This window comes from Neolamprologus brichardi, chromosome 22 (assembly GCF_056152115.1).
Source record: "Neolamprologus brichardi isolate AB-2024 chromosome 22, ASM5615211v1, whole genome shotgun sequence".
NCBI lineage: Eukaryota > Metazoa > Chordata > Actinopteri > Cichliformes > Cichlidae > Neolamprologus > Neolamprologus brichardi.
The window spans coordinates 7,222,232-7,245,649 of NC_142124.1; the positions used below are offsets into that span (position 1 = coordinate 7,222,232).

The 23,418-nt window shown below is 40.6% G+C and overlaps 1 protein-coding gene across 1 annotated transcript in view; it reads left to right on the forward strand.

Annotated features, from left to right (window-relative positions):
- The first annotated feature begins 3,423 nt into the window (after positions 1–3,423).
- erf (Ets2 repressor factor) overlaps positions 3,424–23,418 on the forward strand; it is a 43,084-nt gene continuing 23,089 nt past the window's right edge. Inside the window, exon 1 of the mRNA XM_006794443.3 lies at positions 3,424–4,116. Within this exon, the coding sequence (XP_006794506.2) occupies positions 4,095–4,116 (22 nt within the window). The 5' untranslated portion in view covers positions 3,424–4,094. The remainder of the gene's footprint in view (positions 4,117–23,418) is intronic.

Below are 23,418 nucleotides of genomic sequence, written 5' to 3' on the forward strand. Positions count from 1 at the left end.
ACTAAGTAATTGACCTCTGGGCTTATTTATTTAAATGTATTCATTCATTTCTGTGATCTCAAAAAACGCTTTCCTGTTGAGTTAGCAGCATGTAGCAGCAGGTCTTAAATACATTTTGTCAAATCCGGCCTCATTAGAGTTACAAGGGATGATAAAGCTGGGCCTGTTTTATGTTGGAGTTACCTTGTGAGTGAAAAGTCGCTGCTTTACATACTGACCCTCAGTTTTTAAGAACCACGCCTCAATCATCATCAAATAGAAAGCTACGGCCTAAGGCTGCAAGATGTCATCGAAATATGGGTGACATTAAAGTGGCCATATCCATGTTTTACATGCAGTCTAAGTCAGCGGTCTCCAACCTTTTTTGCGCCACGGACCGGTTTATGCCCGACAATATTTTCATGGACCGACCTTTAAGGTGTCGCGGATAAATACAACAAAATAAAACTAGTACCGGTACCGAAAAAAGAAGATTTATTCATAACGCAGGTGAAAAGACCAAGGAAAACAGAGTTAACGATAAAAACAATAACAAAATAACGCTGAAAACTGATAAAAACCCTGAAAACTATACATTTCACACCTGAGCCTCAACTCTCGCGGCCCGGTACCAAACGACTCGCGTACCGGTCCGAGGCCCGGGGGCTGGGGACCGCTGGTCTAAGGTACTTAATCAAACACATTTAACCTCTAAGACCCGAAATCTTTCATGGCATGCATTTTTAATTTCTCTTTGCTATTTGGGACCTGATAAATGTAAAAACAAAGAATTTTGTTTTTTGTTTTGTTTGTTTTTTTCCTGATTGTTGTTTCTAAGAAAAATGAGATCCACATATGAGGACATTTGCTTTAAATTTCAATAGGACAGTGGCAGTATAATGTCCTCGTAGGTGGATATCAGGCCCTTGTAGAACAAAACTTTGTATTTTGGTTTAGACAACCCAAAATGTGATGTTCACATATGTGGACGCCAGGTCCTAGGAGTTAATTATTGTGAAAGCTTTTTTTTTTTTTTAACTATAGAGCGCTATGTTTTCAGGTTGTGTGCGCGCGCACACACACACACACACACACACACACACACACACACACACACACACACACACACTTCAGAAATAATAACCTAATAGAAAAGTCACTCAAGATCGGTTCATGAAGCGATTAAAAGTTATAACAGAGATGATACAAGGAGGGGACATCATAAATAAATTTAAGATTTAAGATTCTTGACTCAGGATTTAAGAATCCTAAAATAAAAACTATGGAAAATGCAGTAATAACATAGGTGGTGGTACTTTTAGACTTTTGATCAGATTTAACTGATGTTTTGTTAGAAAAATTCTCTTGTAAAGTGTGACACAGAGACCAGTACACATTTTAATGCAAAGAATATGATTGTATGCAGGTTTTACACTCTGGTGACAATTTATAGTTAGTTTAGATAAATCTTCAAAATTACTTTGCAAATAATAGGTGCTTATGATGACTTCTCCGTTGTATGACTTGCTTGTAGAAGGACTTATTCACGATGTCCTATCCGTATAGATAATTCTTTGTAGTGGACTATAAAATGAGCTCAAGGTTATCATTAACCAAACTGAAACAAAAACTAGGTGAGGCAGATGATTTTAGATGACTGAAACAGAAATAAAAACAAGACTTTTAAAAAAAGAACATGCTGAAATAATTTGTAAAAGGGGCAAAACTAACTAAAAGAAAATATTCAGGAAATGTGGATTTGGGATATTTAGATGATAAACATCCCGAATCCCAAATTATAATATTTTTTAAAAAGGTTAAAACCAATGTTTAAAATAACAAAAACAAATCTAAAACTGGACATTTTCAAATAATAAAAGTAAACTGAAAGGTGCAAACCCATACTGGAAGCCGACTGAAACTAAACTAAAGTGAAAACAACAAAATTCAAAATACAAAACTATAATAACTTCATTTGGGCAAATTGATATATGATGAATCAAAATCAGCATGTTGTATCCACTGTGTCGTATATTTTCTGTTGATACATAAAACGTACGCTGTGCCAGTTCATGTTATGATGTACCGCTCTCATTCCTCTCGTCTGTCCATCACTTTTTCTTCAGAGCAGCGCATCATAGTATAAAAAGCCTGGGTGGTGTAGTGGGTGCACGCCACTTTTTGCAGGGCATTGTGGGATGTTTAGAGTGCTTGCTACATATAATTCACAGGGGTGTATGCAGAGGGGGGGCGTGGGGTGGCACCAACCACTTCTGAAATGTGACTGATGATTAAACTCTTTTGACGTATATACATACATCACAGATATTATGGAATGCTTTATTCACATTACATTAAAGCTCACTACATTAGATTTTTTTGAAAAAGTTATGCTGATTTGAATATTTGATTTGATTTGAATGAGTGGGGAAACCCTTGTAGGCAAGCACAGCGGTAAGATGTTTCTTGTAGTTTGTTACCAGCTTTACACATATCTCATTGTCATGATGAAAGACTCATCCACAGCTCATCTTCAGTGTTCTCCATGAGGGGAGAAGATCCTCATCCAGGATTTTTTGGTACATGGTCCCATTCATTACCAATAGTGTTCTTTGCAACTGTGCTCCCAACTGCCATCAGATCTTTAACAAGCTCCTCTGGCTGGGAAGTCACTCAATGACATGCAAATAGACTTCTATCAAATGATTTTATTCCCCCCTGTATATAGAGTGGCTGTGCCTCAGGATGTAGAGAAGGTTAGTGGGTTGACCCTTGGTTCCTCTGAACCGGAACTGTGTATTGGTGTGTGTGAGTCAGTTAGACGAGGTGAACATTGAATGAAAAAGCTGTGGTTAGAATGAGGCTTATAGTAAAAAGTGTTTCAGAGCAGAATATTTCTGTTCTAATTCGCTACAATGAGCAGTTGTTAAAGCAGTAGGTGTTAAAATACCTGATGTTAGTTTGAACACGAAGCAGCCAAAGTGAAAGCATGATGGTTTATATAAGAACAGTTTTCTGTTTTATCCAAGTGTCCTCACACACCCATCTATTGCTGTCTCCTTTTGCCCTCTCTCTCTGCCGCTGACCTCCTTCTTTTCTCCTTTCATTAGACAAACTGCTGTATTCTACCAACTGCAGAGAGTCATGTTCTTGTCAGGATATAATTTTTAAGAAAAAATCATTCTTGTAAGTTTATTTCCGTGCTACTTTGATGGGCCATCAGTTGGTATATGACACGTTGAGTAATGTGATCCAGTTTGTGCCACCACATTTAAACACAAAAAACGATGGAAACGCCCCTGACAGGCAGACTTTTTTTTTTTTTTGCCTCGTCCCACCTTGCAGCTTTTCCTGGAAAAGGTAATCTTCCATAGACATAGACGATCTTCGGCACAAAGTAGGCGTTCAGTTTCTCCCTCCCTCCGTGGGTCAGCGTGGGCGGCCCCGTGTGGCAGGAGCAGAGCGAAACACGACACCCCGCCAAAGGAAGGGGGGCAGAGAGAGAGCACGAAGTGTCTGAGTGAGTGGAAAAAGTCTGAGGGAAGGAGAAAGAACAGGAGTCGGTACTTTTGTTCGCCTCTGAAGCGCCGCTGTTGGACTGTCGCTGAGGATGAGGAGGGTGTTGATGATGGTGAGGAGGAGGAATCGACCATGCGACATGGCTGCAACAAACGGGATGAACGTTTAGACTCGTCACATTCCGTTGCTCCAGCTCTGAGCAGCACGGCTCCTCCAAACTTTGACCTGCGCCATTCAGACCCTGGCGGCTGGATTTCCCCCCCTCCTGAGACTCGGGGCAACTTTTCCGCACCAGAACCCCCGCAAGTGAAAGACAAATACTCCGGCGCAAAAGTTTCTGAGCAGGCGTAGATGTGTCGCGTTATACCGCTAAACTCCATGCGAAGTTTGCGGCTGGTTTTCAAGTTGAAAGCGGAGCCCGTAATCGGCGCAGGCTCCTTCTAACAAGCCGCCTGTGAGAACAACACCGGAGGAAGGAGTGGGGGTGTCGCTGCTAACTTCGCTAGCTAACTTTGCTAAGGGCTAGCCAACAAACACTCAAAAGTTGACGGGGAAAGTGAGCGAAGCGGCTGCGGCTCACCGAAGACGACCACAAAATGAAAACCCCGGCAGACACGGGTGAGTGAGCACCCAAACACACTTAATAATAGTAATAAAAAACTTTTATCACCCGCTACTGTTCTTCAAATGAAAACAACAGCGCTTAGCCTCGGCGGCTAAGGCTGGTTAGCACGCTAACAAACTCTCCGCTCCAGGGAAAGTGTGACAAAATTATGGCGCTAGAGAGAATCCATCCAAGCCTCTTGTTATTGTTTTTAATAACCCCAGAAAGACTCTCACTCATGACCGTTTTGTTTACACGTCTAAGAGGATCGAACCATCCCCAAATGAGCTATTTGAAAACTTAAAACATTTAAGGTAAAATGAAGATGAAAGATTTACAGTAAGAGTTAGCTTAATTTTCCGGATCAGTGGTGAGGAGTCGGGGTCAGCGCCGAGGTTCACCGTAACAAGAGCTCTGCATTTGGTTTATTGTTGATGCCACAATGCACCCAGTTTCAAATTTAATGAGTTAGTTTGACTACACGGGTCATTAACACTGCATGCATTGGCACTGATAGCGATGCAGCCAGTTTTCATGCAGCACCTAGCCTGGAAGAGGTTCCCAACGGTAATTATAAGTTTGTTTATCTGCATTGTTGTGGAGGAAAGACACCACCTCGTTGTGGTTGGTGGGCCACATGCAGCCCAGTTTGATCCCCGGGTCCAGACCAGTAATACCGCATAGTAACCTATATTTTAAAGAAACACCCCTTCAGATTTTTCTCTTTTTATGTGTAAGAAATGGAAATGTTGACCTTCACCACAGTCGAGGTTTGGGGGGGAGACCCCTTACCACACAACTGAAATTAACAGAACATATTTCTGATCAATTTTCTGAGTTTTCTATAACAAAGGAAAAACATCACATCACAATGGAAACAGGAAAAAAAAAATCACATGTAGTTTTCGAATTAAATAACAATGTTGTTTTATATATCTATGTGATTCAAACAGTTGGTCTACATTTAGAAATACTTTCTACACACTTTCACTCCTGTGTGGTTAGTGTGGGCATGACCACACAAAGAATAACAGTGAATTTTCACACTTTACAGTGGGCCAAATTGAGCCCTTTTGCTGGGCTGGTGTTGCCCCCTGGGCCACATGTTTTGACCCATCGTGCTCCCACAGAGCAGTGCTGAGAAAACAAAGCAACTTTGAATTGAAATGTGTTTGACGCCACTGAAATTGAGAAGGGAAATTTCTGCGTAGAGCCATTTAAAATCCAAAGCTTACCGAGCTTTGACCAGACTTTAACTTCAAGGAAGTGATGAAATGCAAACTACTAACCAGGTGTTTTGATTGTTTTAAGCCGAAGCCAGCCCACATTTCCACTTATCACTAGATCAAAGCTTGAAGAGGAATGTGAAGAGTGACTACATGATTGGATTGGGAACTTAACTAAGGGTTCAACTGAGGGTTGACCAGGGTGACCAGATCCAGACATAGTAAATGTGGGGTAGAGAGAATGTGTATGAGGGACAATCTGATAAGCCTAAGTAAAGAAACAACACAAAAAACATTGCTGGTAACAGGTTTGGCATTAAGAAATGTCTCTTCAGATTTCTCATCACAGCACAAGACAAAACTAAAATGAATAGGTCAGCATGCAGATCAGGAAGTTGCTTCTGGTGACCAATCTAGCGTCGTCAGTTAGGATTGAATATTGGATTGTTGCATATCTAGACACGCAACTCTTTCAGCCACACATTTCAGTCTAGTTTTAGTCTTTATTTGTTAGGGATCCTTCACAAAACATCAATCTCATAAGCGATAAGATTGCTTATACCAGCTGATTTCCCAGGTGCACATGATATAACGTAAACTAAAATATCAATGCTGTGTGGGACATTGTTTTAATGTATGGGATTGAGAGGACATTATTTTTACTTCTATTTTTTTATTTTTAAAGTGGGACACCTGGTCACCCTACATAGGAATGAGGTGATTGTTAGCTGAGATATTTTAACTGTCCTGGTTAGTGCTGCATATTTTTGTGTCATTGTTTAGTTTAATGTGCTCTGTGTTTCCTGCAGGGCACTTTGAAAGTAAACCTGTCTGACCCCCTGACACATGTGAGAATTTGATCCGGTGCGGTTAACACCTTTGCTGGGACTTTAAATGGAGTTTAACCCAGAAATCTCAGGCCCTGCTATTTGAAATTCCTTTCATTTTTCTTCGACATGTTTAGTTTCAGCGAGATTATTATGATTTTCCATTCACAGGTTATGATTTTCTTCCATTGTGCATTTAGGGGCTCTTAAACTCAGTTTAGTCAAAAGTGCTTTGTGGTAATCGAGGGCAGGCGTGGATCCAGCTCCCATAATAGATGTTTGAGTGGGGAATGCCTCACCACAACACAACATCATAATTAGAAATACGACTTTCAGATCTCTTTGTTCCCCCAGATAACTCTTGGATCACAGAGTTATGAATAACGTGAACATTTTTTCCCAGCGGGTGCTCTTTAGCTATATGGATCTGAACATTGTGCTGAAATAAGTTTATGTAATCACAATGAGCAGCCAGTCCACTGCACAAAATACTCAACAGGTGCAAGAAATGTATTTTTTGGTGCTGAAATTAAAAGTCTTAAACAGTGACCACTTTATTTTTAGAGCAGCATATGTGGCCTATTTCAGATGTCTGAACATTGTAGCCCTCTCTAAAGACTTTAATTATCCAGAGGATCAGATTACCGAAGCTACATTGCATTTCCTTTTATTTCAAAAGAAGTGGACCAACGACTGTTCGAACCATTCAGCAAAAAGATAGCTACCTTTGTCTGTTTTCTGAATGATTTATTGATTTGGCTCTGCTGATAAGATTGCAAACAGCTTAAAGGAGTTCACTCTGGTTGTTGGACTTGTTTTTAAGTTCCTGTTCTTCGGCATTTATGGTCTGATTCATGCTGACTTCCTTTAGTTTCTAGGGATTGGAGTAAAGCTGGTGAATCATGGGTTTAAATGACACTGTCTGTAGCATTTGCATTGTTATATGATGTAGGTCATTTTAGTCTAAAGGCCTCTTTTTTGTGAGGGAAGAGGGTGTAGTACAATGGGTTTAAGTACCAGAGCACACCTATAGTTGTTTCTTGTCTGAAGAACCTAGACATACCTGTAAATAAAGTCTATGAGCTTCAGTTGTATGCGTTCTCCCCATTGCTGTGTGTCAGCCTTTAGGGTTATCATACATTAATTTGACTTTTATCACAGAAAGCCTGAACTTTGATGTTTTTTTTTTGTTTTTTTTTTTCTTAAAAATTACATTCTTGGTATTGGAAATAGTTTTCACCTGCATGAAACAAAACAGTAAGAACACTTTGACTTGATCTTCAGGACTTTACAGGACTTTAAAAACAGCAGAGCATTTTTTAGCTCATCCTTTTCCCCCTCAAGTCTAGAAACTCTTGTTTCATGTCTTTCATGATGTTTTCCATTGAAGTCATGGAAAAGTGATTTAGATTTTTTTTAATCGTTCACTTCTCAGTGCTTTACCTACATTCTTCCTCCCTCGTATTTACGCGTACGGCCCTTTTCCATTAGTACCTACTCTGATCGGCTTGGTCCAACTCTACTAATTTTCCAGTACGATCGAGTACCACCCAACATGCGTGGGGTCATTATAGCATGCGTCCAGAAGTCCCATAGCGCCATTTGTATGTGACATGAACAAAACGACAATGGAGGACATTGAGGCAATGGTATACCTTTTGCTTGGTCTAAGGCTTTTTGTCAGAGTCGGCGACGACAGGTGTTGGTTGTTTGTAAGACTTTTTGCTCATTGCCGGGTTTCAGAAATGGCGGTTTTGAATTTTGTGGTGGAGATGCTCTAATGACTAGTCTGTTGACCTCACGTTTTTGGATCACCTCAGATGCGAGTGGGTACTAGTGGAAAAGGATGTTTTAATATTATCTAATAAATGTCTTCAAGTTCTTGAGAAATTGTCTCAAATTCACGGAGTCATTTAAAGGTGTTGGTAACTTTCAGGGTAGAACGTTTTCTTGATGTGTTAGTTAGCTGGTGTGCTTAATAAGTCAAAGCCCTTTAAATGTCAGTATGACAGCTTTGACTTTTGAATTTTGCTTTATTGGTTTTCTTGCATGAAATATGATTCACTGATGATTGAATTTTAACCAGATCACTATTATTTCTTCATCTTGAGTGGGGAGTAAGCGGTACAGCGTCATTCTAGCACACTTCTGTACCAATGAAGGAGACCCATGCCAATATTAAAGGCCCCAGATGGGAGCCATGATCTATATATAAATGTATACATGGGCCAACCTCCACTCTCTTCCTATCAGGAAGTCTGAAGTCTGGCCCCACCAGCACCAGCTCCAATTTTCCGCTTGTGTTACTCGTTATATCAACAACACGCCACATTTGAGACGTCACAGCTGTAGACAGCGAGGACCAGCAGGCCAGCACGCTTTGTTGCACACTCTTATGTGTATATGTGTAGTGAAAGGAGCCATACATGAGCAATTAGCTGGTGTTAAGTCTGGTAAGGGCAGGGCTTCTGTTTATGACTGAGTGTATTTGTGTTTGCGTGTGTGTATATGTGCCCACATGTCTGTCACTCTGCGGCCATACCTGACATTAATGTGGTCACAACAAAGTGAGTGTTTGACTTTAACCAGCGTGTCCAAATTGCCCTTGAGGAAGACCATTTGGTTGTGGGCAGTTGACTCAGCTCGTTGTAATTACAGGAAGAACAACTTAGACATTTTTTATGCAGATTGAAATAGCTCTAATAACACTGGTTAGACCGGAGCTAATGAACCACAGGCTCATTTTGCTTTAAAAAAAATGATGCCGTTAGTTTCCTTTGGGAAGGACTCTGCCGTGTTACTGTCTCACCATTATACTGAATTATACTGTTGGCACCAGCACAATTACTGGCGGCACAATTGCACTACAAGTTGAGGCTCAGTTGTTTGTCTCGGGGAAAGTTTGAAAAGAGGAGCTGGCGGCTGATGTATAGCGACGCCGTGGTGCACTTTGAGTTTTAAGACGCCCTGTCTCTGCGGGATTTGTCAGAGGCCGCGCTAGACATTGTATGTCATTTTGACAGACAGGGTCATAAACTTGAATGCTTCTATGGTGCATATAGTGAAAAATCCAAATACTTTTTTACCTTTTAAAAACAACTGGGTCTGTAGCTCTGAGATTCACTCTGTTGACCTGTCAAAGACTCATGTTACTGCTTAACTGTAAGAAATCAGACCATCTTTGATGTGTTCTTAGCATTTGAATGATTTAATGTTGTGGTAGAGGCACCATTGGTGCTTTAATTAACTAAATTAAAACCCAACTTTCAGACGTCTTTGTCACCGTTTTTAAGAAAGGAAAAAAACTCAGTGAATGAGATTTCTGATTTCTGTCACTTACTCCTCGTCCACTGCAGTGTGCTTCAGCTGAAAGAAGTAAGGCACATGGTTTTACGTGGGTGAACCTGTGGAAGGATTTTTAACAGTTGCCTACAGTTGCATTAGTCCTTGGATCACCAAGCGTCTCTCACTTATGGCAGCGTGTGAAGGAAGTGTCAGCTGGCTCTTTGCTTCAGCTCTCTGTCCATCTCCCCTATGTTTCCTGTGCAAGTTTCCCAAGGATCACAAGGCCACAGCAAACTGGGGCCTTTTTGTTTTTTTGCCCCTCAGAATAAACCCATTTCACCCATTTCACTGTTAAATAATTGCAAGTGATTTCTGCCTGACTTGCAAAGACTTCCTCTTGTGTGACTGATATTGGGCAATAAACTGGATGCCAGTCTCTCCTGTGGATACTAAATAAAAGCAGAATATGTTTTGGAGAGAAATGGCATTGCAAAAAAAACCCCAAAACATAAATACTGGTGTGACAGGATGTACCTTTCTCTCATTTTTCCTCCCATTATGTGGTTACTGTGAGTGATCGGGTCGCCCTTTGAGTCGACCTGATCACATTCCTGATTACTGCTGAGCCAAGCCTGGGCAAGCAGACCCTGGAAAAACCACAGCAGAGTGACGTCAACATTTCTCTGGTGTGCTGTCAAGAGGCAGCTCAGGTCAGCTTTGCTGTGATCATCTCTCGATGTTACGGCGGGCCTCTTTTCCTGGAGGTGTGTATGTACAGTGGCTTTAGTGACCCATACAAAGCGTAGATAATAGACAACAGGTTGCTCGAGCTGGGACATGCTGGCCAAACAAACACAGAACGCTCAAACACAGGAAAACCTGACAGTCTGAGAGATGAGCGTTGACAGACATCTATGCCTGAAATAAATTTTTATTGTCCTATTACCTCAGGTTGTGTTTGACTATGCCATTGCTGTACTTTCTGCTCTTTCTGTCTTTGCTTTAGTGGATTTTTTTCCTCTTGTCTCCATGGTTGCACTGTTTGTTTTCCTGTCCTGTATTTTACAAATCAAGCAGCTCATTTAAGCATTTTAAGTTTAATCTGCAAATGCATTCGAGCCTTAAACTTGTCTTTGGACATATTGCCTTAATGATGGTAACGTTACCTGTCTGTGGACCCGCTCTTTTTCCTTGATAGTTCAAGTAGAGTTACATTTTTAGCTAGTATCCCTCAAAGTGCACATCTTTGAAGCTTGTCTCTGTATGAGAGCGAGAATTTCTGATACAGCAGAGAGCCTCACAGAAAAAGCATGCCAGGTGTCATCCAGGTCAGATGTCAGTCCACCCCTGCAGCACTGCTGGTGCAAACTTTGGTCTGAACGTTATGAGATCTCTGTAATTGTGGGGATTTACTTCATCGTAAATGCAGGGTTCGATTAAATTTTGTGCAGTAGCTGCAATCCCAAAACGAAATTTCAGCCCTGAGTGGTGAATAAATTGTGGCTGTATCGATCATTTTTATGATTACGGATGTATACATGAGAGAAAACAAGACAAAACAACATCAATCAATATATTGGTCTGCATATTCTTATAGACTTTTTTTTATGTATCTCAGCAACCAGGCTTAAAGTTTTAGGTTTTTAATTGCTTTGCCTAAGGGCTCGGTGATGGTTGTTGTGTAACAGCTTAATCTATCGTCTAAAAGCCTTATCTATTCTCTTGTACTGTGAAGCCATTTAGGAATCAACAATTTGTAATGTTGCGCTATAAAGGTGACTTTTTTTTATAAACACTGATAATTTCCATTCTTTTTTTAAACTTCATGTGGACCTCCTTTGATTCCTCCTCCTGCAGGTAATGAGCTCCCACAGTTCCCATGCGATTTCTAACAGCACCTGTAGTTCGGTGCTCGAACTTGTAAAGTGCAGCTGTGGGCTGTACATGCTGGCAGGAAAACTATAACAATCAAGCAAACACATTTCCTGTGGAGATGAATAAATGATTGTTGCACCACCGGGGCTGTTCTGTATTATGTTTTATTGAGGCTACTGACGGAGAAGAAATTGTTCTCTTCTCTTCAGTGATACATTTCTTCCTCCATGTGTGGGGTTTTTTTGTTTGTTTTTTTAACCTTTTTAAACTGGTGTGATTTGAAAGACCCTTCTGTTCTGTGATGGAGAGGCTGATGCTAATATCTGACATATATGTTGAAATTTTATTTGGCTGACTTGTTTTTTCCTTGTCAGATGCTGTTGTTATATTAAAAATATCTTGAGGTGACGCCACAGCATATTCAGTGGTTGCGGGGAATTGTAAAATGGAGCCCTCCACCAATTATTTTTCCTGACAGTTTTAAGCTTCATGTGAAATTGTAACCTTAGAAAAACATTGAAGTGTTGTCCTATTAATATCAGAATTTCAGTCAGTGATTGCCACAGACTAGCTTTAATTGGTATATTAACTTAACACCCACCAAGTCGCCAGTGACCCATCTAAGGTTTACAGTTGTTATCCGCCTTGTTTTTTTTCCAATTGCATTAACAGTATAAAAGATGAGTGTTGTCACATCACCCGCTGGTTTTGAACTCTACATTATAAATCGTCAGTGTTCAAATTTTGGCTCCAGATATATATTTTTAAGTCAGAAAGAATAATATGTTGAAGAAAGGGTTGAGTTATGAGCTATCAACTATCCATCCAGACCAAAACTATCTTTTATAGAAGTTTGTAAACATGCTTGAATAGTGAAAAGTTCAACATTTCAAAATGTGGATCTGTGGGGATTGATTCACGTTGGGAGTCGACCTCCAGCAGCCACTGGATGAACTGATGTTTTTTGACCTTTTTTTTCCCCTTCACTGGGAAAGAGATGTCACTGTTGTGGAAATCTTTGATATCGTTTAACTATTCTCAAGATATTCTAGTCCTGCCGTCGGTCAGAGGGACTCGAACTCCACCTAACAGACCTTCATGTGGCAGCAGTGCTAGGTCGTCTCTGGAGATCCGCTGCAGCCTAGAAAGTCTATCTAACCAGAACCTGGCTCATCTGTTACTACAAAGCTCATCAAGGCTTCAGAGCAGATGCCTGCTGTTCAATATAGTGGAGTTAAGACCATCCACAAAGTGAGGGGAAAAAAAAAAAAGCATGGCTACACCTTTTGCTTTCATGTGTCCCCTGCTTCCACCAAAAACAGTCTCATTCAGCGAGTTATGGAGCTTTCATCACTAACCTGACTTAGACAAGGTGCATGCTTCTCCTGATTTATCAGTGCACATTTGTACAGATAGTATCACATGTTGCTCAAAAGAATGCGCTCATCTCTCAGTCAGCCTCAGTAACTGTAAGCATTTATGATCGAGTGAGTTTGTGTTGCCTCCTTGACAGCTGACCCCCAGTGGGGCAGATGAAAAGACGAAGCAGGTCAAGTGGAACCAACGATTCACTTCACCGAGCAGATAAGAAAGAGTTCTGTAGCAGGACAGCTATCGCTGGAGCACCTGACAGGATACAAGCTTTCCGGCTTCACTCATGTTCTCACACACGCCCGTGAATCTCTTTTGCATAAACTTGAAAACATGCATATATTCTTTTGACATTTTATATACGTTGATTTTGTTTCGCTGTGTGGGTCATTATTCCATAATTAGGCTTCTCATATTTAGAGTTAAAATTTCCACAGTTCAGTAATTTTTTTTTTTTTTTACTATTTTAAACCAATGTGAATCAGCTGTGCCGTTGCTAAAATAGGTCATTTTAGAGGCTAATCAGTATTTGCAACTAGTTACCAAATGAAAAGCTGATATCTTTTATATATTTATAGCAGTGATGTGACTATTTATCTATAGAAGTGCAGACAAATCATTTTCCCTTGAAGGTATTTTAGAGACTGAGAAAGACAGAAGGTGAGGAGGTAGGGATGTGTTTTGTCAGTGGCTGTTTTGGCTGGAGTCATTTCGACTTAAAGAGGTGTGGAGAGTCATGCCGTGTGTTATGGCTATCATCTGTGGTTCGTGGAGAATGAGAGGTGGTTGGGGGGGAGGAATGGGAGGCTTCCCTGGCTGGTTTGGTGTCATTTATGGCCAGAGGGATAGAGGTAGGTCTGCTTTCTGCACACCGCACAAAGGATAAGGGGACAGACTAGGTGTGGTCCTGTATAATACTGCCAGCATTACCCGTGCCAGTAAAATAGTTACAACCAAGTTGGTGTTGGAGCAAAAATGTCCACCAGATGCCATCTGTTTTTAGGGAGTCTGTTTTAACAAAGATGCATGGTTAGAGGTAGCTTGGCAGGTTATGTTCAAGCAATTAGAGTGACCTACAGTGGGTGGCAACATCTATTATTTTACAATAAAGTGGGAGCATTGACATGTATTAAATCCAGCAGTGGCATTCACTGGAAAGGAGCTGTGGTGCCAGCGGAAAGTCTAGAGTAAGGAGAAAAAAAAGAGAAAAGAATCGGTGCTAATTTATAAAGCAGTTGTCAAATGATGTAAAGTAAATGAGACACTTTTTCAGACCACCTTAAGAGCCACCGAGGGGAAAACTCTGCAACAGGTTGCAGTGAGGAAAGAGCTCCATCTGGTTTTGTGGTGTTTGGACTTTGGGTTGATGCAGGCCAGACTTTTCCTGCCCCCTGCCCCTGCTGGTATAGCACCTGATTTTTTTTTCTCCCTTATCCCACACTGCCTGATTTACAGTGTGACCTATACAGCTTCAGTACTAATCTTATTCATATTCTCACCAATATAAACCCTGGTACTTTTCCCAGTGCTAATCCTACAAACCGGGCTTGTTGGATATGTTTATTAAAAACACCTCTAAAACTCCCGAGTTCTTGTGTGGTGCTTTGCTGAGGTCATTACAGAGGAGCCAGACATTGATTCAAACAGCTGTGCATGGCTCGAACCTCAGAGGTTTGGCACACCCACAAATCAACTATTCAAGACCTCAAGAAAGGGACACTTCTTACTCACACCGCTCAGCAAATGTGGTCTCTTTAAGTTTCTGACCACCCCTGAATGCATCGCTAGTATGTTTGCATTCACAGGTTTTTTGCAGGCATTTGAAGAAATTTAGAAAACTGAGCAAAAATGGTAGAATTTGCAAGCAAGACAGCCTTCTACATCTGTTTCTCTGTTTTAAAGTGCATTTTATAGTATTAGCAGCACATTGCACAGTCTTGTGTTAAGAGCTGAGACTCTTTGTCATAACTGTATTCAGACGAGCAAACTTCTGTGTGTACACAAAAGTAACAGAGTCAGCATCACAAAATAGTTGTTTTGAGATGCACATGCACCTTCTACAAGAGTGCATGTGCATGGCAAAAAGACAGTGTGGCTGTAGTCTTTATAGTAAACACAGAAATCATTACTTGTAAAAGAGTCACTGTGTTCAGATTAATTAAATCCCAAGCTAAGAAGCATCTGAGCTGGCTCTTGGCTCTGTCTGAAGGACATATTTCTTATGCATGAATGGAACTGTTTCCTCCAGCTGGTCTTTAATGATTTCTTAGCAGCACGTAATGAAAAGGATCGTCTTTACTCACGACAAAGGCAGCAGCGCGTTAGCTGTATGTTGGCTTAGTAGGTATACGAATACTTCTCATCACATTCAGTGTGTTTGTGATAAATACATGCAAAGACAGGCAGCCATCCTTATCCTTAACCCCTACTGTGCATTTTGCAGGTTTTTCTTTTTAATTATTATCATTAAATTTGCAATGAGGTGCCCAACAGTTAGTCCGGGCTTATCCACATTTAAAGTAAACACAGGTTTATGCAACAATTATCTGCTGTCACGAACCTTGGATTTATTCAGAAACAAGCAGTTATTTTAGATTTCAGTGGCTTTTAGTTGCTTTAGTTCTAAGATGTTGTTTACCCTTTTATGTGCAATTTCTATTTATAGTATTTGTCTTTTGTGGTGACAGTCTAGTATAAAACCAATAGTATAAAAGCAGCATGGTAAGTTATGGTTTAAAGACAGTGGCTTTTGATTTTACCAGTTTATTGCAGCCGTTGCAGTGTCGCTGTGTGATGAAACAACGGAAAGGAGAGTGGTGTAACATTTTGGCAGCATAAAGTTAAGGTTGTGTCTGACTCCTTCAGACTCTAGAAATCTTTTGGTGAGTGGAGAAAAAAGTGAGCCCGAAAACAAAAGGGAGAGCGAGCAGAGCACAGTCTTACTTTTCCGATGTGTTTGCTTTAGTTATCGGTCTGTTGGGAATCCTGTGGCTTTCTCTCTCTCGCCTGGCTGTCGCTACTTGTCCTGGGAGTTTGTATGTGAAGCATTGATGTTTGATGTGCAGCTAAAACATATGTTTGTGTTGCCTAAAGGCTAATAGCCTGAAAACTTTGTTCGTACTGCACATCACACACGCCCACACAGTGGAGATATACACGCACGCTCTGTCTCTCCCCCTCACCTACATTAAGACGATAACAAAAGTTCACCGAACCTCTATAACAAACATACCTACAGTTTTCAATGTTGGGCTAAAAGGCTTCAGCACACATCTCACCCCTGGCCAGATCAAACCACAGAGAGGTCGATGAAGAGGAGAAGATGTAGGATGAATGATCTGAAGAAGGAGGGGCGAGTTTACTGGCTGCATTATGCATGTAACAGAAAGTTTGGCTGAGCAGCCTGATGTAACACTAGCATTCATGCTTGAAGCTTGTTTGTATTTTTTATCCGGAATCTGCTGGGATCAAACACAACAGAGGGCGCCTTCTTTTAATCACCCTTTAAAGCCGCATTTAATCACAGTTTTCCTTGCTAACAATGAGTCTTTGGGGCTGACTGTGCACAACAGCAGGATCAGAACGTGCATGTGCACAAATGTTTTTTCCTTTTCCTCTGGCTAAACTCCCAATAGTTTCTCTATGCCTCTAAAATCTTATTACTGTTAAAAGGCTTTCGAGCATTAAATTGTCTTTGGTTGTTTTCACACCTAGTTTGTTAATTAAGTTCATTTATTCTGGTCCAAAGCAGTCACTGAGTTTGTGAACTTGTAGCTTTTTCTGTGATCAAGTAAACCAAAATACGTCACTACAAACCAAGTGGCACATTCAGCCTCCTTATTGGTCAGATTTGTGTGGGACAGGAGCAACAAAACTAAATAAAGGAAGAACATGCTGAGTGTCAGACTGAGGCTGGATCGCTCTGGACTTTGCTTGGAACGGGACCGAGACCAACTCCTCAAATGGGCTCGGTGCAGTTGTTTTAGTCTGCACCTGTGTGATTACCATGTTCACATCTGCACAAGCGAAATGGACCAGGGGGGAAATGAGTTTGATTTAAACAGACTAAACAGAGGTGTGAAAACAGCCTCACGTTGAGGTTGGATACATTTTAAAAGGTTTAGTCATGTCTCTGAGAATTTCCAGCACACAGTGTTGCTGTTTTCATCCCCTTCTTACATGTAGATCACACAAAGCCAAGCATTAAAGTTTGAATAAGCCTGTTCAGCCTTTTTTAATTTTTAGGGAGAAGGGGCGTGTATCGTGGTATCAGTGAGCTGATTAAACAGCCTTTAGAGGAAGAGGTCATGGGGACACCAGTTATCTGCCCTTATCTCCCAATCTCCAGCCATCTTCTTCAGCTTCTCCTCAGGGAAGACTGAGGTGTTCAAAAGTCACGCAAGACACGTAATCTCTTCATTGTGTCCTTGTGCATCAGGATCTCCTGAGTTGTACATGCCTGAAACACCTCACTCAGGAAGCACCCAGAAGGCATTATAGCGAGCTGCATGAACCACCTCAACCGGCTCAGTTTGATGTGAAGGAGCAGCGGCTTTACTCTGAGCCCCTCCCGAATGTCTGAGTTCCTCACCCTGTCTCTGAAGATAAGGGTGTCTGGACTCATTTCCGCCCCTTGTATCCGCCAACTCATTCTTTGTCACTTTCCACTGTTCTTGGTCATAAATGAGGGCAGAACTGCTTCACCACAACGGATCAGTGCAACATCTGCATTTATGCATATTAATGGATATTTAAAATTTATTCATGTCTGTCCATTCTGCACCCCCCGAAATCAACAAGACCCTGAGATATTTGAAGACGTTCACTTTGGGCAGCAATTTCTTTCCAACCTGAAAAGGGCAATGTTACCATATTCCAGATGGGAAAAAATGGCCCTGGAATTGGTCCTAATTCTCATCCCAGCCACTACACATCAAAAAAATCTTAAATATCCTCTGCCACCAAGGTTTTGGTTTAGATTGGGTTCTGTTTATTCTGTTCACTACTGAGCTACCAATAGACTGGTGGAAACCCACAAGAAGAAGGCCTCATGGAAATAGGCAAGTTCAGTGATTATTGGCTTGAGAATGACTGTTACTCTTGGCAGTCTAACCCATTATCTGGCAATGATAATGTAGCGCCCTGTGTGGGGCAAGTGTTTCAAATTTAGGACAAAGTGATATGATTTGGGACAAAATTCATATTTTTTTGGAATAATTTTCCTAAACGTAACCAAATATTTTGACTTTTTTACCACACGGGTTATTTTGATCTGAAACATTTGTTTACTTGGAAAACTTGTTTTTGTTTGGTTTATTTTCTTTTGTCCCTTTTGATTTATATTTTCATTTCAAGTTTGGTTTTAAATTTAGGGTTTTACCTGCATATATAATTGTTGGCTTGCACCACAGAGGTTTTGGCCTCCCATCAGAGGAAAATCACCAGGACTCAACAAAAATCGACCAAAGGTGGCTTAATTTACTTGAACATAATATACACTATCATTTATCAAATGGCTGTAAATAACAGGAAAATGAACAAACTTCTGTTATGTAAGATGACACAGACCAGCCCAGTCGAGCTTACATGTGTGATCACCCTCAAAGGCCCATTGTAAGCCAGTAAAAACTGAAATTTCTTGCAAGAGGTATTTAAGAAGTCTTAAATTGAACTTATCTGTAGACACCCTGATAAAAGATTTTATTTTGCTTTTTCCTATCAGAAGATTATCTTCAGAGCCATTGTGGTTATTAATGTTAAGTATATAAAAGCATGAGTGATTTCAGACATCGTCTTGGCCTCTGTTCAGTTAACAGGTTTGTGCATTTTTAGCTGCCAAAACTTTAAAGGTGAACACAGGGCTGGACTTGTCCTGTTCTCTGTTTCAAAGGTAGACGTTAAATTTTATTGGTGATAAGAAAGGCTCCATTTGATCGGGCCAGTGCCATCGTTAAGGTCATAAACTTTTATAAAGTTTGTTCTTTCTGAGCTTTATCACCAGCAGCACACAAACTCAGTAACCTGAAGCGCAGTTATTTAAAGATTTTGGCAGTCTAAAAGGTTTGTGTATGTTTCCTCAGACAATATGACCAATGAGCCATAATGAAAAGAATGATCTAAATGAGAAAGAATGCTGACTCATTAACGATCAAATAACAGTATCATTTTTACATGTTAAATTTATTAGGTTGAAAGTGCTGTCCTTGTTCTTCTGGTAACTCACGTGACCCATTCAGTGTCCCTGAAGGTTGCTCGAAACCCCCGGGGCCACAGGCAGTGATGAATGAGACGGTTTCTGTTTTATTCAGACGTAAAAGTCAGTTAGTCCCTCAGACAGACACTCAGTCATCCCGCCCACTCACAGCATGCACACTTTATTAGGGGGCCTGGACCCCCCACATGCCATGAAAATGGGTGATATCTGGCTTGCATTAACATACGCACACACAGACACACTCTTCTAATTTTCTCACTAAAGCATGGCGTGCTCATTTGGGCTGCCATCTCCCTGCGGTGACGCCGTCGTGCCTCTGTCTTTTAATGTTTTTACACAGGGAGCGAGCCACTCTGTCTAGAGACTGGAAGATCCAACTTTAATGCAAAAGAGGAATTAAGACTGCGGTGACTCTGCCAATGAGGAAAAGCTGACTAACCCTCCCAGACGTCACACATGTAGAAAGTCCCATGCTGGCTGTTTTTTGAGTTTTTTAAGAATTTCACGGACACACTCGTCCAGAGTGAATTACTGTCACTGTGACTGTACTATGAGCCACAAGTGGTAGATAAAGGATGTGAGCCAACGCTGAAGTCTGGGTCTGGCATCGATGTCAAATGTTCATATTCGGGTTAAGAAGAAAATGGAGAAGAACTTTTTCTGTTCAGCAAACTTCTGTATTTGTGTGGCTGAGGTTCAGGAGCAGTTTGAGGTGAATTGGGTAGATTTTCTCCAGACTGTCACTGCCTGTGATAATATTATCAGAGTAGCTCAAAGTCTTATTTGCATTTAAAACTTTTTAATCTTCACTGACTGTAGTGGATCATAAAACAAATTCAGCTGAATTTGATTTATATAGCACCAGTTCACAGCAACAATCGTATCATGGCACTGAGATAAAGCTGCTGCAATCAGACAGTCCAACAAGCAGGACGATCATCTACCTCTCAATTTCTGTAACTACATGGAAGTGCTGTGGCACGCACTTCTGAGTTCTGTTGTTGTTTTACTTTATCACAATTTTAATGATATTTGAGCACAGATATCTCTTTGTGCTTGGATAAATGTTACAGAGATCTGGCGGTAGCTCTCTAGGCAAATTTTACACCTGGGGACAAAAAAGAAGTGACATTGAATTGGTGTCCATGCTGGGTTGATATCAGATAGTTTTTCCTATTGAATTGGATTCTAACCAACATGCCAACTCCACAGTCTTGAACAGTGATTAATATACCTGGGTAGCCCACGTAAGTACCTTTTATGTGGGAGATGCCTGTAGATATACGGACTTGAGGTGTAAAACTGTTGCAGACATGGGCAGCTGGACAGCCGAGCAGTCATTTGTGTTATACTGCTTTGAAGTCTGCTGCATGGAGCATATGCATAGTTGATGTAATCTAAATTCTCCTCGAACAAGTCCATGCGATCACAAAAAACTGAGAAGCATGCGAATGACCGTGTAGTAGACTCACTAAGTCACTTAATGAGTGATAGAAGGTTGGTTTGATGTGCAGTTTGGTTTAAATCTCAGTTTTTAATTTATTTGTCCAGTAATGTTTCTTCTGCTCCCGGCTCTCTCGGTGTGCATCACACCTGTTGTATAGTAAGTCCAGGACACGCTTTTCATTTGGGCAGGGAAGTTTTTCCTTATCCACATAAGGAGCTTAACCAAGTGTGGCTTAAATCATGTTAAATCTCTGACATCTTATGGGTAAGAGTGTAGTAAAAATGCATCCCAAGGAGTCGCTATAGAAGCCGACACATGTATAGCTTTGAACTACAGGTGTTAATAATTTTCCAGACATGCACACTCGTATCTGATTAGCTCTTGGCATCATTATCTACGCTGCAAAGTTTTATGGCTTTAGGGATATTAATATGTTTATTTCAGATGGAAAAATCAGAGAGGAGCAGTTTGTTGATTTTTCATTGCTTTATTTTCTTTTTGTTGCATCCATAAAATAAACCTTTAGCATTGTTGTAATCAGCAGTGGAGCCTCCTTGTCTGTATGGAAAGATGCTGAAAGGGAAAGGGGGTGGTTGGGGCTGTGGAAGGAGGAGATGGAGTTTGACTGGCAGGGACTACGAGAATGAGTCACTCATCCGGCTCCCTGAATTTGGAGCTGCAGACCTATTCTGGGCTGCGGTGACACGTGTATGTGTGCGGTTGTGTGCATGGATGCATGCACACTAATGTACACACATGGTCGAGTCCAATAGCTAAAGTCACTAGATTTGTGCTGTTAGCCTTGCCGCGCTCTGTGCGCGCGCGCGTTTGTGTGTTGGAGGAAAATGAAAGTAGTCTGGTGACCAAACCACAACACAGAAGCCAAATTTTAAACAGATATTTATCTTCTCTCTCCCTCCACTGCACGAAATTCCCTTCAGTAACACCACCACCAGTCTGCAAGTGACTCCAGCTCCACTGTGGCCTCCATCGATCGCGTCACGTATACGTTTTATAAGTGGTTAAGCAGTCAGGTTCATAAGCATTTCAAAAGTAATGTAACTTTGTACTTTCAGTACACCACCATCACGCTGGATTTCAAATGAAGTAAAGGTCAAGGGTTTTTCCTGCATTCAATAAATGTTGGCCTTCCCCCAAAGAAAAACTACCGTAATTGTAATAAAACTATTATTATTTTTTTTAATTGTTTTAAGCATCAGCTTATCATCAGTCACATTTTTGTTAATCACATGACCTAAAATAACAGGAAAATTCAGACTTCTGTTAAGTAAGATGACTCAGTGTTGCAAGTATATGTGGAACAGCTGGGAAATAAGACTGGTTTAATTGTGAATTTTAGCTTTAGTAAAATAATATAATGATCTAAAATTAGCAAAATGGGCATTTTATTTATTTATTCATTCATTCATTCATTCATCTATTTATTTATTTATTTATTTATTTAAATAACTCACCTAATTTACATGGATTTGTCCAAATGTAAATACTTGCATTTACTTGTAGAGGACATTTCAATGAGATTAATTTAATCTGTTTTGATTACTTAATAGGGATTCACTTTTGTTGCATGTTCAATTTCCACTTCTTTTGATCGATCCCTCTTTCCCCTCTCCCTGAAATGAAAGCAGACCCTTGTGATCTGGCTTGATGACACTCGATGAGGCACGTTACTACTTCTTTTTCTGTGGTTTACCAGCAAAGCATTCATGCTAAAGGGCAGGTTATTTGTGCATTTTGCCAGCTGACCGCTCAGTTTGATGTTATTAATCAGCAAAGCAACTTCCTGAATGTGATGCTTGCCAGTTTGTTGGGCTTAAGATCAGCTGACTTTCCTTCTGACAGCACAATGTTTCATTCTCCATTTGTAACTCACTGCTATTCGCAGATATTCAAGATTTCCTTCCAAATTCCACAATAACTACAGGAAGAGATCTTCAGTAAAGCAGTCAGGTAGCCAGGTGCTCGTCACAGCCAAATGTTTTACAGTGTTGTCATTTTCTGGAAGGAAAGCATGCTCAGACGAGTTTGGGAGCATGCGTGCATGCATTTATGTGTTTTTCCTCTCTGGGAAAATAGGCCTAAGAGTGATAAGTCTGCAACCTTGGCTCAGGGGCTGCAGATTAGGAGATAGAAGTTTGAGCTCTGAGATCATGACTGATGTGCCTGTTCAGGATTTTGTTTCTCATTATCACTGCAGTAATAATCATTTCCTGTGAAGATTGCCTACGTTGCTGCTTTTAATCTGTTCAGCCTTTTTTTTATTTCCCACTAGCAATCCTAGTAGTTAATTATTTGTCTTAATGAGATTGAAAGGTGCCAAAGATGCAACTGAGGTACCTCAGGAAGACAGTAGTGACATATCTAAATCGGCTGCAGCTTTAAAGGAGCTCCCCCTCACATTAGAGTGTAATAACTGTCTCTTGACTGCACACGTTTAAACCGACCCAGGGCCAGCTTAATCACAGTTTTGTCTGACTTCGAGATGGTTTGGACCTTCAAGACGCGACAGCTTTCTGTCTGGCTGATTCCCAAATTAATGTGCTTTAGCTGTCTCTGCTCTAGTGAAGATGGTCTAAACATTCAAAAGGAATTTAGTAGCTTTACTAATGTAACAAACCTTCAAACGCCATACTTTCTATTGAGATGCACATGACTAGTCAGCCTTTTCGTCTTCTTTTAATAGTTTACTGTCAGGTGAAGGCAGTTTGTTCAGCCAACATCAGTCAACAAACACAACTTAGCCTATTATCTCCTTCCAGCGCAGCTTGTAGCACATGATTTCAAACTTTTTGAATGGGTCAGCACCCATTTATGATGTTTGGGAATAATAAACAAAAAACACAAACCAGGAGAGGTCATTAAATAAAAACATGCAAAATGACCATCAAATATTTGTGATTAAATATTTACATTTTAAATAGAAACCTGAACTAAATAAAAATAAAGCCTTGGGATTTCAGTTACATGCTTCATTTATTTGACCTTTGTCTGATCTGGCATTTATTTTACATCTTCTCTTCGATGGGAAAAGGGAAGAGTGACTGTTGGTT